Source organism: Gossypium arboreum, chromosome 5 (genome assembly GCF_025698485.1).
Source record: "Gossypium arboreum isolate Shixiya-1 chromosome 5, ASM2569848v2, whole genome shotgun sequence".
Taxonomy (NCBI): domain Eukaryota; kingdom Viridiplantae; phylum Streptophyta; class Magnoliopsida; order Malvales; family Malvaceae; genus Gossypium; species Gossypium arboreum.
The window spans coordinates 5,969,756-5,984,585 of NC_069074.1; the positions used below are offsets into that span (position 1 = coordinate 5,969,756).

The 14,830-nt window shown below is 36.0% G+C and overlaps 2 protein-coding genes and 1 pseudogene across 5 annotated transcripts; 2 read left to right on the plus strand and 1 right to left on the minus strand.

Moving 5' to 3' along the window:
- The first annotated feature begins 659 nt into the window (after positions 1 to 659).
- On the plus strand, positions 660 to 6,828 carry LOC108449995 (protein transport protein sec24-like; annotated as a pseudogene).
- Positions 6,829 to 7,467: 639 nt separating this feature from the next.
- On the plus strand, positions 7,468 to 13,465 carry LOC108453355 (heterogeneous nuclear ribonucleoprotein Q-like). 4 transcript variants are annotated; one of them, XM_017751408.2, is made up of 9 exons: positions 7,468 to 7,673; positions 9,049 to 9,789; positions 9,872 to 9,988; positions 10,219 to 10,359; positions 10,470 to 10,643; positions 11,333 to 11,540; positions 11,618 to 11,793; positions 12,519 to 12,604; positions 13,091 to 13,465. In XM_017751408.2, the coding sequence occupies exons 2-9, from the start codon at positions 9,364 to 9,366 to the stop codon at positions 13,206 to 13,208; spliced, it is 1,446 nt and encodes a 481-aa protein (XP_017606897.1). In that variant the 5' UTR covers positions 7,468 to 7,673; positions 9,049 to 9,363; the 3' UTR covers positions 13,209 to 13,465. The 4 variants fall into 4 exon arrangements, with proteins under 4 accessions (XP_017606897.1, XP_017606899.1, XP_017606900.1 ...); XM_017751410.2 differs by having other exon boundaries at positions 9,203 to 9,789; XM_017751411.2 differs by having other exon boundaries at positions 9,313 to 9,789.
- A 252-nt stretch (positions 13,466 to 13,717) lies between these two features.
- On the minus strand, positions 13,718 to 14,747 carry LOC108453356 (DNA polymerase II subunit B4-like). The gene is made up of 3 exons (XM_017751412.2): positions 14,423 to 14,747; positions 14,194 to 14,312; positions 13,718 to 14,098 (listed from the first exon to the last, which is right to left on the minus strand). Exons 1-3 carry the CDS (start codon positions 14,722 to 14,724, stop codon positions 13,926 to 13,928), a joined length of 594 nt encoding a protein of 197 aa, XP_017606901.1. The 5' UTR covers positions 14,725 to 14,747; the 3' UTR covers positions 13,718 to 13,925.
- Between the last annotated feature and the right edge of the window lie 83 nt (positions 14,748 to 14,830).

Genomic DNA, 14,830 nt, shown 5'->3' on the forward strand with positions numbered 1-14,830 from the left:
TTTCTCTTGGCCGAAAGGTGATTGGGTGCAAATGTCTGTTTAAGGTAAAGAAAAATCCTGATGGAACAATTGAACGACGGAAGGCACGTTTGGTCGCCAAGGGTTGTTCACAGATACCCGATTGTGATTTTCAAGAGACCTTCAGTCCAGTGGTCAAACCTACCACTATACGACTCATTCTGTCAATAGTTGTGTCACGTGGACGCCATCTCCGGCAAGTTGATGTCAACAATGCATTTTTAAACGGAGATTTGACTAATGAGGTTTTTATGCAGCAACCTCCTAGCTTTGTTCAAAATGGTCTGAACGGTGAAAAGCTGGTCTGTCGTCTGACAAAAGCTTTGTATGGCTTATGGCAAGCTCCTCGTGCCTGGTTTAACAAGTTAAAGCAGTTTCTAGTGTCTACTGATTTTGTTCTATCTAAATCTGATGTGTCGTTGTTTGTCAAAGTTACCTCTTACGTTACTCTTTACTTACTTGTACTTTCTATGTGGATGGCATTATTATTACAGGTAGTGCTGTTGACGAGATTAACTGTTTTGTTTAACAGTTACACAACAAGTTTGCTTTAAAGGATATCATTTTTTAGGCATTGAAATTAGTCGATCTTCCTCTGACAGTCTTCATTTAAGTCAACAAAAAATACATCCACGAGCTTTTTGATCGGAGTTCTATGACTAATGCTAAAGGTGTGCATACGCCGATGGTCAGTTCATCCATGCTGTCTAAAGATGAGGGCGAACGTCTTGCTGATCCAACTGAGTATCGCAGTCTGGCTGGAGCACTTCAATATGTTGTTTTAACACGCCTGGATATTGCTTATGCGGTTAATAGGATCTGTCAGTTCATCCATGCTCCCACTAAAGTGCATATGGTGGCATTGAAGCGTATTTTGCGACATCTACGTGGTACTCTTTCTCATGGCCTGATGTTTCGTCGTTCTGATCTTCTGTCGTTGGTAGGGTATGCAGCTGCAAGTGATATGCCTGGCTTGTGTCTTCATTGACAGAACTCAAAATCTGTTCGGTGGATCCTCCGATGGTATGGTGTGATAACTCTAGTGCCCAAACCATTGACCGTTTCTCTCTTTACTCGGTTTCGTCATCTTCTTCGGATTATACCACTCGAGTAACTTGGGTGAATGTTATCCTAATATAAATACTATAAATACTGAGGTGTTAAAAATTATTAAGATGGTTAGGTGTTGATAAAGTTAGTTTTATTGTTAAGGGTTGTTTACAGCAGTTAGATCTCTCCATTGTATATATACTATGACTATGTACTGGATCAGGTAACTAAGAAATTAAAAGAGTATTACCATCAGATATTTCTCTTTTGTTAATTCAGTATTTGTTGAGTTTCTATCACCGATTGATCCCGACTCCCAAGAAGCTTCCGGCGTTCCGTGGGGTTTAACAGTAACACCGTTTGCCGCAAAAGATGAGAACGATCAAGCGCCGGCCTATGGATTGGACGGACATCTTTTGCCTCGATGCGAGAATTGCTATGCTTACTTCAACACTTATTGTGAACTCGACCAATGGGCCTGGAATTGTTCTCTTTGCAGCACACTCAACGGTCTCTCCGCTCAAGCCATTTCCAGATACTCTCATCCTCAGTCGTGTGCCGAAATGATGTCGTCCTTTATCGATCTCGAGTTGCCTTGAAAGTGTAATTTGGTTGCTGAGAGGAAAATGAGGAAGAAAGTGGGGCATACTGAACTGAAAATTTTATTTTTCTTATTTCTATGTAGTGGAAGAATCGGAGGACCAAATGTTGCACGCTCGTCCGGTGTATGTTGCTGCCGTTGATTTGTCGTGTGAGATACTTGGTTACTTTGCTATATTTTCATTTTGGCGTTATTAATTTTAATTTTTTTTTATACATGGCAATTATATTTATTTGACTTTCAGTTAGATTTATAGTTGGTACTGAATTCTAGGGCAAAATTGGATCTTTTAGTTGAGATTGCAGTTTTTTTTTTTTCTTCATGCAATTTTTTGTTTGGATGAAATTTCGTGAGTTTTATAATCTTGAATGATAAAGGTGTTGCTTTTAAACTATTATAGTTAAGACTCAAGACCAATTTAGGACGAGAAAAATTCCAGATTTCTTATTCTGGTTCTTGACCCTTATACTTCACATGCGGAGTCCATGCATTACAGTAGTTATTATGAATATGAGGATACTGAGTAGTTATGACAGTTTAGTAAGATCACCATTTTGCTATCTCTTTTATTTTGCATTTTATGTGTGAGAAAAATGTGTGAAAAATATGTGTTTACTTAGCTCGTAGAAGGATGTTCAGAAGGAAAAAAAAGTTATAGAGTTACTACCATAGTTTGACTTTAGCTCAGGTGTTCCCTTAATGTTTTGGCAGTTGTAATGCATGATCATCACCTCTTTATGTTCATGTTTCTAGATTTCAACCTACATAAACGGGGCAAGCTTAGCCATCCTTATCACTGGTTATAAAACTATTTCTGTTCTATCTGCAGCTTCAGAAGAATTTTTGGAGCTTACTAAAAGTGCATTGCAGGCAGCATTGGAAGGTTCATTTTTGGTGGATAAAATGATTCATTGATTCTGTTTCTCCTGCTTTTTTCCCCTTTGAAGGTTGATTCTTTTCTTCATATTCTTTTCTATTGCAGCTCTTGCACCTGGGTCACTTTTTGGCCTAGTGACTTTCAGCCACAAAATAGGGTTATACGATGTTCAACGACCTATACCTGTTGTAAAAAATGTTTTTGTCCATCAGGATACAGAGGGCATCTTACCAATCGAGCTTGAAGATGTCATGCCTTTGTTACAATTTTTGGCTCCAGTATGTATTCTTAATTTCTAGATTCCTTCATTTTTCTCCTCAGCCATTGCCTTAGGTAGAACATACGTTGTGTTTTGATTTGCTGAATGGGATACTGAGGAAATGGAATGGTTATTTTGTAAGAATAGAATTAGGAAGGGACCGTGCATATGTTTGTATGTGGTATAACCTTTGCTGTTTGAGCCTTTCACTTAGAATAGTGTTGTTTATCCTCATTTATACTATCAAATCATGTAATTTTGCGATCACTATGTACCAGTCTTCTAAAATAAAAAACCTATGCAGGTTGAAACTTGTAAGGATCGCATTACATCAGCACTTGAAACTCTCAGACCAATTACTTCATGGGAGAGAACCCCTGGGGCAGGTCAAGTGTTAGATGGTATGTTGATGGGTGGTCGTGGTTTTGGTGCAGCAATGGAAGCACTTTGCAATTACTTTGGATCAGAATATGGAAATACATTTGCATTAGGTGTGAGAGAAACCATAAAATTTTTCTGATTTGCATGCGCCTTTAATCTCATTTGTTCTTTTCATCACATATGTCTAAAAAATGCGGTACATGCTATTGTCTTCTCTAAAACGCAACTGCAGCTAGAGTCTTTGCCTTTCTCTCTGGACCTCCCGATTATGGACCTGGGCAACTAGATACAAGAAGGTATGGCGAGCAATATGCTAGTAAAGGAGAAGATGCAGACTGTGCTTTGCTTCCTGAGCAGACACCGTTCTACAAAGATCTGGTATCTTTCATTTGAATTTTGTATTATCTCATCTTAGTCATGTGGATTGGGAAAATGTAGCATTGACAAATGTTGCAGGCTGCTGTGGCTGTTCAAGCAGGTGTATGCGTGGACATTTTTGCTGTTACAAATGAGTATACAGATTTGGCATATCTTAAATTTCTTAGCATAGAAAGTGATGGCTCTTTGTTCTTATATGCAAATACAGATGATTCAACACTTCCTCAGGACATGTTAGTACTATAAGTTCCTCTAATTTATTCTTTTTTAAAGATGACAAAGTATATGTTTGTATGGATACTTCATATCTACTTGAGTTAATTATATGGATATTCCATTTGAGTTCTGCTATTGATCTTACTTTGCATGTACCGAATGCTAAGTCGACCATATACTTTTAATTGCGTACTAAGATTGAGGACATCTACTGAATTCAAGCCTGGCCACTCTGTAAGTTTTCCTCTTTCTACTTTCAAATTTTCTTACTGGGGAAATATCATCTAATAATTTTTGATTTGTCACTTCTTTCAATCCCACCTTTTGCAGTATGGTCACTTCTTCCCGGATCCACAATATGAAAATGTTCAGCACATCATTTGTTGTGATTCTTTTGCAACATATGCTTATGATTTTGATTTCACTAATAATGTTGGATTTTCCAGGTATTAATTACTCATTACAATTTCTTTCTTTGGCTGCCACAGTCAATATTACTAGTTTTTTTTATTGTTGAATCTGGTGGACATACATTCTGGACTATGTTGCTTTAGAATGCAGGGACTTCGTCTGGCATAGAATCTTATAGCTTAGTATTCTACTTTCTTTGAGTTCTCTTGATTCAATAAAATATATTCATTATGCACAGATTTGTAATATGTAAATTGTTACAGATTATACAATGTTATTATTATTATATTTTTTTTTTCTCATTGTACTAGTTTCTTGCCTGCACCAGATGGGCCCACCTAAATGCTTGAAACATGCTCCCTTTAAGTGTTACCTTTTTTTGTTGATAGCAATTTGTGGAGCGTTACTGTTATATTATTTAGATATTTTAATCTCCTTTTTCCTTTGCAGACATTCTTCTGAACTACCTATAGTGCAGATTGCATTTCAGTACGCTGTTGTTGTGCCCCCGAGGAAATCTCGAGTTTAGCATTGGTGTCTTCTAGTAGGAATATTGGATATTCTGTTCTTAAATTACTCTTGCCAGATTTGAGCTTTACAATCAAACTGTGAACTGTTTCATTCCTGATGACATGGATATAGGCTCATCTGCATGATCAAGGACTGAGACTGGTTTATTATCATTCATAACTAAATCTTCTTGAAGTCCAAATTATTAACCATAATCGACATATTTTCTACTTGGAGCTATTTTTGGGCTTAACTTAATATGTTATATTTTTATTCACAGGCAAGCATTCTCTTAAACGACGACTTAGAATACGAACCCTGCAGTATGGAACAGCTCAAAATATTAATGACCTTTATGATAGTGTTGATCCTGAACCGGTTCTATCTTTACTTGTTCACAATGTCTGCCTTCTTTCTTTCCATCTCTTCCAGACGTGTATGCTTATGCATTTTATTTCCAAGTACCATCTCTAATTATTTATATACATAATGTTCCAAAAGTTATATTAGCCTCTTTGGAGCAAGGAGTTAGAGAGGGCAGGATGTTGCTTCATGATTGGCTAGTAATCCTCACAGCTAAATATAATGAAGCTTTTAAACATATCCAATACAAGAATGGAAGTAGTTCAATCACTGCTCAGATGGATGTTACATTCTCACAATGCCCACAACTGCAACCTTTGCCTCACTTGGTTTTTGCCTTGCTTAGAAATCCCCTTCTGCGCTTCCATGAATAAGGTGTTCACCCTGACTACTGGATTTACCTGCTATGTCTTTTCAGGTATATGCCCTTCACTGTATCCACTTTCAATCGTGCTGTTGAATCTTTTGGAGGCACAAGCTTTTGAGCCTTTAAATTCACTTAACTAATGGAAGATTTAGTCTTGAAGCTATCTTTAGTATCAATATCATACTGTAAACTCATCCTAGCAGATTACTTGGGAGTTTCACTGACCTCATGTTTTAATGTTCGTCCTTGTTAATTTATATTTGATTATCGCATAAAAATCTTATGGATTTTATCCTGATAATTAACAATGAAATATTCTCCCATATACCTGGTGCAGTGCACTGGAACCAAGTTCTCTTCACCATGCCATCTTTCCAATGCTAACATCATATTCGACACCAGATAAACAAGCTTATCCTCGGCACTCACTCAGTCGTGCTGCTTTGATCTCGAGCGGGAGTCCAATATTTTTCCTTGATGCATTTACAACTCTAATTGCCTTCTACTCATCTACCGCAGACCCTAGCCTTCCTTTTCCTCCACCCAATGACTGTAAGTTCTTCTATCATTAGTTAGTGCTTTCCCACTTGCTTAGAAGTTGATTCTTAAGAGTTGAACTGGAAGTTTATCAGCCGTGATTTCTTCTGAGGCAAGGGTTTGTTGCGGTCTACGATTAACAAACTGAAACAAGACCACTGTATTACACCCAAACTTGTTTTTATCTGGGGAGGGCAGGATGATGCCACAGTGCTTGAGTACTATCTTATCGAGGAGCAGGATCTGGATGGAAGTGGCCTAACCAGTGTCATGGGCTTTGTTTCCTTCCTTGAAGATATCCCCCAAAGCGTGTTGGAGTACATGAAATAGAAGATTTTGAACCGGTTCTGTAATTTGATCCCAATGCAAATAGAAATATGCATTTGGCTAGAGGCATATGAATCAGCAGACAAGGAATGGCTAAATGCTGACATGGACTTTTTTTGTAGTCCAGCTCTCTTTGGTTAAAGAAGATAGAGGTGTCTCGTACACCATTTTTGAAATGAGCGGTTGTTGTCATTGTTTATACAGGTATGTTCATTTTTTTCTTAAAAGTCCTCGTTTTCATGTTCTAATACCTATCTAATATAGGTGTCAACATGAGTACTTAACAAAAAGTCCGGGTTACATGGATCATTGTACTTATTCCCTTGTTCATTACCAAATTCCAGTACTCCCCAAACCAAATGGTTGGAGTTGGTATTAGAGTTTAATTTGTAAAACATAGATAGATGTAGGCATTGAGAAACCATTTTTTTGGTTAGAACATCAAATACATATGAACTAAGCGGTGGTAGTTGGTGTGGCATTTTTGTTCATGTTGATTGAGAATCAAGGCAATTGGAGTTTTTAATTTGTAATTTCCATGGAACCCCCGCTTCAAATTTCTAGTGAACTGTTTGTATTCTTTGTAAGTAGGATACTGGATTATTAGATTAGATATTGTATTAAAAATGACACAATATAAATATAAGAATATGTAAAATTTATAATTATAAATTGCAAATGTATCTGAACTTATACAGAATCTACGTATAAAAGTTACATGAAGACAATATGTACACATTATTTGTCAAATGTTCTATAAATAAAATATATACAATTTTCTCTTAAGTACAGAAATCTGAATGATTTAACATATGCGATTGCATATTAAATCTTGGTTCAATTTACAAATTAATTAATAAACTTTTACATGTTTTATTGTTTTATGCGTGTAAAGTTCCAGTTGTTATAATCTTATCTCTAATTTTTGACCAAAAAGAAGATTCCGCTTAGAGTAAATATGAATAATTTCTCAAAGTTCTCAACCGCTAAATCTCTTTAGTTTTAGAGGTTATTATCAAGAGGAGATCGTATTTCGACTCTAACATTAAAAATATATGATTAAATTAAACATTAACAATTACATATTTTTATTTATTAAAAAAAACAATATTTTTCTTTCAAAAAAAATTAATAAAGTCACACATGTAATCAATTTGATTGTTTATTTTACAAAAGCAGCTTAAACAAATTCATAAGTGAGACTGAACCAACGAAAACCGGACGCTGGACTAATCGGCCTTAAAAACAGAGAAAAAAAAAAAAAAACAAACGGCCTTTCCAATTATTTCAATTGCATCCATAAAGCTCAGGCCTTTTCTCTCTCAACTATCGAAGGTTCTTACTTTCTTAGATATTTTTCCCTCCATCTACAGCTCTGGTATTTTTTCTCTCTCCAAACCCATTTATTGAACTGTTCCTATTTTTTGCTTCTTTCTCGACATAAATAATGTTTCCATTTTGGGTTTATCTTTTTCGCTCTTTTCGTTTAATGCATGACCGATTATATTGTTGAACTCCAATGGCGTTGTCAATATTTTGAACTTTTAGTGGGATAAAGTGTTCTATATTCGATTAATTTAATATTTTGGTCGTTTAAAAATTTTTCTCAAAATGAGGAATTCTGCATATTACGTGTAAAAAGAACTGGGTTTAGTTGCAAAAGAGTTTGCTAGTTGAGGCTTTGTATCCATTTACATTCTTTTCTACAAAGATCTGTTGAAATATGCAACAATTTTTCTTCAAATGACAGTTTTTGCTAGGGAAGAGAATGTATGTAGGGCTATGTTCTTAATTAGCATCCTGGAAACAGATTCTTAGATTTCAGTTTTATTTATTTTTTCCCTCTTCTATTTTGTTCAGAAACTCACTTCTTTTTCTTGAATTCAGTAAGAGTACTGTAATAAATAAATAGATAAGTCCTAAAATAGTTAGAAGATAATCCTTAATCAGTGATTAAAGGCACCGCTTACATGACCCATTATCTGTTTCCTGGTAACCTTGAAGAGTGGGAGTTGGTGTTTCTTCAGTTTGTTGAATGGCATCCACTCTATTTTTGTTGAGTTATGAATAGGTGTTGATTTTGTCGGTCAAAACATGGAAATATGGACCACGAGCTGTCTGGTTGTCTTATGGCCATGTGAAGATGATTTGTAAATTGGGTGTCAGAAGCCTAAAATATTGTTTAATGCAACATTTTGATACTAGTTTTATTGTGTTAAGGCAGAATTACATTCTAGAGAATAAGTATGAACCGTCATAGACCTTTTGAATAGACTGTGGCGTCTTAGTTATAATCGGAGTGGAAGAATGGTGTATTTTATTCTGGAACTTTTATTACTTTTGGTCCATGGTCAATGTTGTTTTACGACAGTATGTCTGGGGTTGATAGTTTAGCTCATCTTAAGACTTGTTAGAGAGACCCAAATCTCTTCATGGTTTTTTTATAGAAATTCTACTTATTCTAGAAACTAATAAAACTACTGAAATAAAAGCACAACATTAACTAAGGAAAGAAATAAAATCACAACCTAAGCCTTAATTAGAGAATCAAAATTAGCAGCCTTTCCTAACAAGATGCACCCCATAACATGTTGCTTGATTTTCCTTTGCATGTTAACCTCTCCTTTTTTTATTTTGTATATCGGAATGAATCATGTCTGCTTATATATTTTGGTTTTGTTTTGTCATTTTACTCTACATTTTTATTGAAGCTGGGTTAAGCTTAAATATGTCAATATTTTATTTTTGGACAGCCGTCCTGTCACTCTTTTTCTGATTTGAGCAAGTTCATTCCTTGATAGCTTGCACCACTTCTGAAGCCTCTTAATTATCTTTCTGAAATTTTTTTTGCCTTCCTTTTGAAATATACTGCTTAATTATTCCTTTGGTGAAAATCTTTTAACCTAGCGACTACCTTTGAGACACGGATTCAATTGAGATACATTATCTGAAACTCCTCGTAGCTATCATTTTCCTCCCCTCAGTATATGCGTACTTCTTTCCTTAAATTCTTCTAGCCTCTGTGCCTTCTTCAGAATTGCCTTGCAAGCCTGTTTAAATAGCTTCATATGATGCCAAAGCCTAAGGCAGTTACCGCTGCTCAGTCAATGGAGTCTAAAGGACCAAGTGAGCCCGAACAGCTTATTGAGTCTGATGAGAGGGTTGATCTTGATGAAGACAGTGATCCTGAGGAGACCATGGAAGAAGAGGTGGAGTATGAAGAAGTGGAGGTAGAAGAAGAAGGAGAGGAAGAAATAGAAGAGGAAGTGGAAGAAGAAGAAGAAGAAGAAGAAGAAGAAGACCTGGATGTTGAAAACACCAATGGGGCTGATGTTTTTGAGACTAAAGTTGAAGATGGAGATGAAAAGAGGAAGCATGCTGAGCTTCTTGCTCGTCCTCCTCATGGTTCTGAAGTTTATATTGGAGGCATTCCACATGACGTTTCTCAGGAGGATTTGAAAGGCTTTTGTGAATCTGTTGGAGTAGTTACTGAGGTGCTTTTTTATGCTATTTGTGAAGAATATTTAGTTTTTTTTCTTGAGATAAAGACTTACATATCATACTCTATGGCAACAGGTTCGCATTATGAAAGATAAAGATTCAACTGAAAACAAGGGATTTGCATTTGTGACCTTTAGAAGTGTAGAATTGGCCTCTAAAGCCATTGATGAGCTAAATAATGCGGATTTTAAGGTAACAAGTCTTCTTGTACATTATGAATAAGTTAACATTGTCCAAACTAAAAGTGCTGCATAGCCCTCTTAACCTGAAATGAACTTACGGATTATTAGCTGTGATGTATTAACTGTAAAATCAGAGATGAGTAACAATCTCTTATGTTGCATGCATACTATTTTCTCTCTGTTTCTGATAGGTTTGATATTTTCCAATTATGTTTCTCTGGTTGCTAATATCTCTCACAGGGTAGAAAAATTAAATGTTCAATGTCCCAGTCAAAGAATCGATTGTTTATTGGTAATATACCTAGAAGCTGGAAAGAGGAACACCTAAGGAAGGCTTTGTCGGAGGTTGGACCCGGAGTTGCTGGTTTGGAATTGGTAAAGGTTAGTTTAATGCACTTGTGTTTTTCTATGGAAGGATACTGTTTTCTGTTGGTCTCAAAAGGGCTGTTTAGTGGTTATGTATCCTGGCGTATCCATTTTTGTGCTTTCAGGATATGAAGAACTTAAGTAATAACAGGGGCTTTGCCTTTGTTGAGTATTATAACAATGCATGTGCTGAGTATTCAAGGCAGAAGATGATGAACCAAGAATTCAGGCTTGGTGATAATGCTCCAAATGTGAGCTGGGCTGATCCCAAAAATGCCGATTCTTCTGCTGCTTCTCAGGTATCATTAAGTTGCTCTGTTTCCCTTCCTGGCTTCCTTCGGTCTTCTTTTCGAGTTTATGGATCCATCCATGTCTCACTGGGTACCATTTTGTTCCATATCCCACTCTTTTAAGTTTGAAGCAGACACGCTTGCATTTTTGCGTATCATGTGCATTGTTAACTTAGAAACATCTCATATAAAGTAATCGCCTTCTCTATTAGTTCTTCCTAACTGAGGGCCATTGGTTGTTTCTTTCTGTGCAAGGAGAAAAGGTGTGTGTCTGTTAGGGGAGGCATGGGGAAAATTGACTAAATATTTGTTTATCTCATATCTTTTGCTAGAGGTGAGCGATGGCAGTTGGCACAAATTAGGTTACTTCATTTTGACCTGGATTTCATGGGCTCAAGTAACAGAAACAGCCTCTTCACAAGTGACTGTAAGCTGTGTACATCTGGCCCTCTCCAAACCCCATAATGCGGGACTCTCTCACACTGGGCTGTCCCTTGTCTTTGATAGCTTTAAAAACTGTTAATTTCTTTGTCCTGTTCTATGTCATTGCATGATCATTTCCTATGCCAAGTATTTCCTCCACATAGGTGAATCACTTTTCCTTTCTGGTGGTCATTACCTTGATTGGAATTTATTTTTTTGTGTCTTCCTAATCATATTTAGGAATTGTTAGTCTGAAGTTAGCCTACCTTAAGCAGGTGAAAGCAATTTATGTAAAGAACTTGCCAAAGGATGTCACACAAGATCAGTTAAAGAAGCTATTTGAACATCATGGGAAGATCACGAAAGTGGTTCTACCTCCTGCAAAACCTGGACAAGAGAGAAATAGAATTGCTTTTGTTCATTTTGCAGAGAGAACTTGTGCCATGAAAGCTCTGAACGACTCAGAAAAATATGAACTGGATGGTGATTATTGAATTCTTATCCTTTTCGCACTTGTATTTTCTAAATCTAATCTTGAGTTTTATTATTCTGTTTTTCAGGTCAAGTTGTGGAATGTTCTCTTGCAAAGCCACTAACAGATCAAAAGACTCCTGGGGGTTCAAGTTCTCAGAATTCACGTTTTCTTCCTAATTATCCACCTCACGTTGGGTATGGTCTTGTCGGGGGTGCCTATGGTAATCTAGGTCCAGGATATGGTGTTGCAGGCCTTGCACAGGTGAGAGTTTTTCTCTGCATGTACCAATGCATGTATGACTGCTTCTATATCTTCATTATTTTTTCTCAATACCCTGCATGCGATAATTAATTTTCATTTTCAACCTCTGCATTTGACCTATGCATGTTGATTATATCCTTGTTAGTTATTCAATCTTGCCCCGGTTTATCACTGTGTTTTTTTTTTTTTTTTTGTTGCTATGCTTCTGTCTGAACCTAATCTTTATCTAGTTTAGTTTAGAAGAATCATCATCATTACAGTTACAGTCTCAGTGAAGTAGGTTCTTTGGATGATATATTGGATGTGGTCCTACATTTGGCATTTATTGTTAAAAGCTCTATGTTTTTGAAGTCTTGATCTTGTTTTAGATCGGTTTTGCTTTTGAATACAAGGGTTTTTTCCCCGAGAGAGAAAAATACATTTAAAAATATTTACCTGCATCTTGTTTCCAATTGGATGGCTATAATTGCTTGAAGAAACGGGGAAAGAGTTAGATTAACCTTTTACCTCCAATTCCCACATGATGGATGTCTTTAATTGTTTTCATGTTAATTTTCATCGTTGAACATAGTTATAGATTTAATGAACAGTGTGTTTTGTGGTGCCCGTCAAGATCAACACAATGTTAGATAATAGACTGCTCTCAATCTCCTTGGCATCATTATGTTTACTGTTTCATGAGTTACCAAGATTTAATCTGATATAAGAATTTATGTCACCTACAGCCATTAGTCTATGGAAGTGGACCAAGTCCAACTGGCATGTCAATGATGCCAATGCTTCTACCTGATGGCCGCATTGGATATGTTCTGTAAGTTCAATATCACTGTTTTCTTTTCAATATTATGAACTTTTAAAAGCTATTTCCATAAAATGTTTGGTCAGTGTCATATAAAATGACCATGAGTGGACTTGCCTATTGGTTTCTGAAAGCGAAGAGCCAATTGGCAATGGATTTGTAATTGTTGAGGAACATACCTAGATTGAATTGGTTAGCATTTTCTTTAGGGGTCTTTAACTGATGCAGGGAATATTGATGAAAATGAAAAGGAAAAAGAAAATTCCAATGTAAAAGAACTAAACACTTTCTTTGTCTCATCTGAATGTCAAAACACGATTTATCATAATCAGTAAACAGAAAAGGAGTTTTATTTCCTTTCTTCTGGTTTTTTATTCTCTTTATTTTTTGGTAATTTTCATGCCGGAAAAGATTATACTTCAGTGACATTCTATTGTTGTAATCTTATAGTAGGATATACCTAATGATTTTAAACCATTTATCGTCCTATTAACGCAGGCAACAACCAGAAGCTCAACTTCGAAGCCCACCTCCACATCAGAGAAATAGTAAAGATAGTGGGAGTTCAAACAGGGGAAAACACAGCAATGATGGCCGGTGGTATCGCCCCTATTGAGTGCTTATTATATTAGGTTGTATTTAAGCATTCCCCGGCAGTGATCAGTGACTGTTATAAACCAAACTATGATTGTCAATGAAAAAAATATACCTCATTTGATGATTCTGTCATATTTGGTATCTTTATTAATGAGTCAAGCAAGAACACTTAGCTCTGAGGCTTAATATTTTATTCTAATATAGTAATTATGTTATTTTTTGTGCAATCTGGTACTGTATTTAATAAAAATTAAATGTTTTGGTTTCCAAATATAATGTAACTAATAATTTTAGTATTCAATTGCAGTTTTAAGGTTGATTTGAAGAAAATTAATTGTTAATATTATTAACTAATTATAATATTTTCATCATATATAACTTAAATTCAAATTAAACATTAAAAATTTTGTTATGTGTAGTTTTTATCAAATAGTGTACCATAAACTTAAATTCCAAGTTATGTATTAAGATTTTTTTTTTTTTGCCCTTAAAGAATCGAGTTTAATTTGAGGGGAAAAAACAGAAGAGTACCAAACGAACCATGAAATCCATTGAAGTTAGCTAAGGTAACTCAAAAAGAGAAAGGTTGCGATCCAAACATGGATTTACAGCAATCTCAAAGGGAAATGAAAAATATATGGAAACACTTAATGGGGATTACAATTCCCATTTTACCAACAATATTATTCTTGATTAATCACTCACTTCCATGATTTTCCTCTTCTTCATTATCTTCTTATTCGTCTTGTTCTTGTTCTTCTTCGATTTGTTCTTCTTTATGATTATCCTCTTTCTTTTGCTTGGTTTTTGTTCCATTTTTGGCAGATGAATCCTCTATTTTCCTCTTCTTTTTTACCTCATTTTCCTTGGCTGCTCCACCCTTTTTCCCAGCATTCTTCTTCCTGAACTCTGCAAGAAATTAATAAACCCAACCCACCCATCAATCGTTTCCCATTGTTCATTTACCCTAAACCCCAAACAAAATCATTTCCAGAGAAACTAACCAGCAAGCGAAGCCCTCAGAGGTTTAACAAATTCCGAGAATTCAATTTCTTCAAGTGCTTTAAACACATCCTCCGCATTCATTGTTTGCCTCTTCGATTCCTTGCATATGTCATTTGCCCTGCCAACACATAATCAAATCAAATAAATTCACCAGAAAGATTTTTCTGTTGTTGTTGTAAACCCTAAATCAATCGTCAAACATTTTGGGTATTTTATTTTAAAACTTACGTAGCGGAAAGGTAATGGATGAAGATGCGAGCGCTTTCGGTGAAAGCGAGGTGGGCGTCTTTGTGAACGTTAAAGTCGTAATCCGGTGAACACTCAGAGAGCTTCTCCTTCACCACCCGTCGCACGATCGCCTTCGGCAGCTCTTCCGCCTCCGAGACCACTTTCTCCATTTCCCTAACTCTTTTTTCTTTTTTACTCTTTCCTTTCCCCGAGAAAATTTGGTTTTGGGGGCAAATTGTTTGCAATTTGCAAAGCCAGTGACAATTGATAGAGACAAAAAAGAGGGTTTTGGTTCCCGCCATTGCTTTCAGGCATTTTAGGCTGTTGTTAATGGATCCAACCCACTTTACTCTGGCCTGCTCCTTGGGTTAGCCCTCGTAGTTTTTTATTAATTACTTAATTTTTTAC

Excerpts from the sequence above, each read along its gene's own strand:
- LOC108453355 (XM_017751408.2), top strand. The coding sequence starts at position 9,364 with ATGATGCCAAAGCCTAAGGCAGTTACCGCTGCTCAGTCAATGGAGTCT. Across the intron at positions 10,644-11,332 it reads ATTCTTCTGCTGCTTCTCAG|GTGAAAGCAATTTATGTAAA; the intron begins GTATCATTAAGT and ends TACCTTAAGCAG. Across the intron at positions 11,541-11,617 it reads AGAAAAATATGAACTGGATG|GTCAAGTTGTGGAATGTTCT; the intron begins GTGATTATTGAA and ends TCTGTTTTTCAG.
- LOC108453356 (XM_017751412.2), bottom strand. The coding sequence starts at position 14,724 with ATGGCGGGAACCAAAACCCTCTTTTTTGTCTCTATCAATTGTCACTGG. Across the intron at positions 14,313-14,422 it reads ATCCATTACCTTTCCGCTAC|GGCAAATGACATATGCAAGG; the intron begins GTAAGTTTTAAA and ends ATGTGTTGGCAG. Across the intron at positions 14,099-14,193 it reads TCTGAGGGCTTCGCTTGCTG|AGTTCAGGAAGAAGAATGCT; the intron begins GTTAGTTTCTCT and ends AATTTCTTGCAG.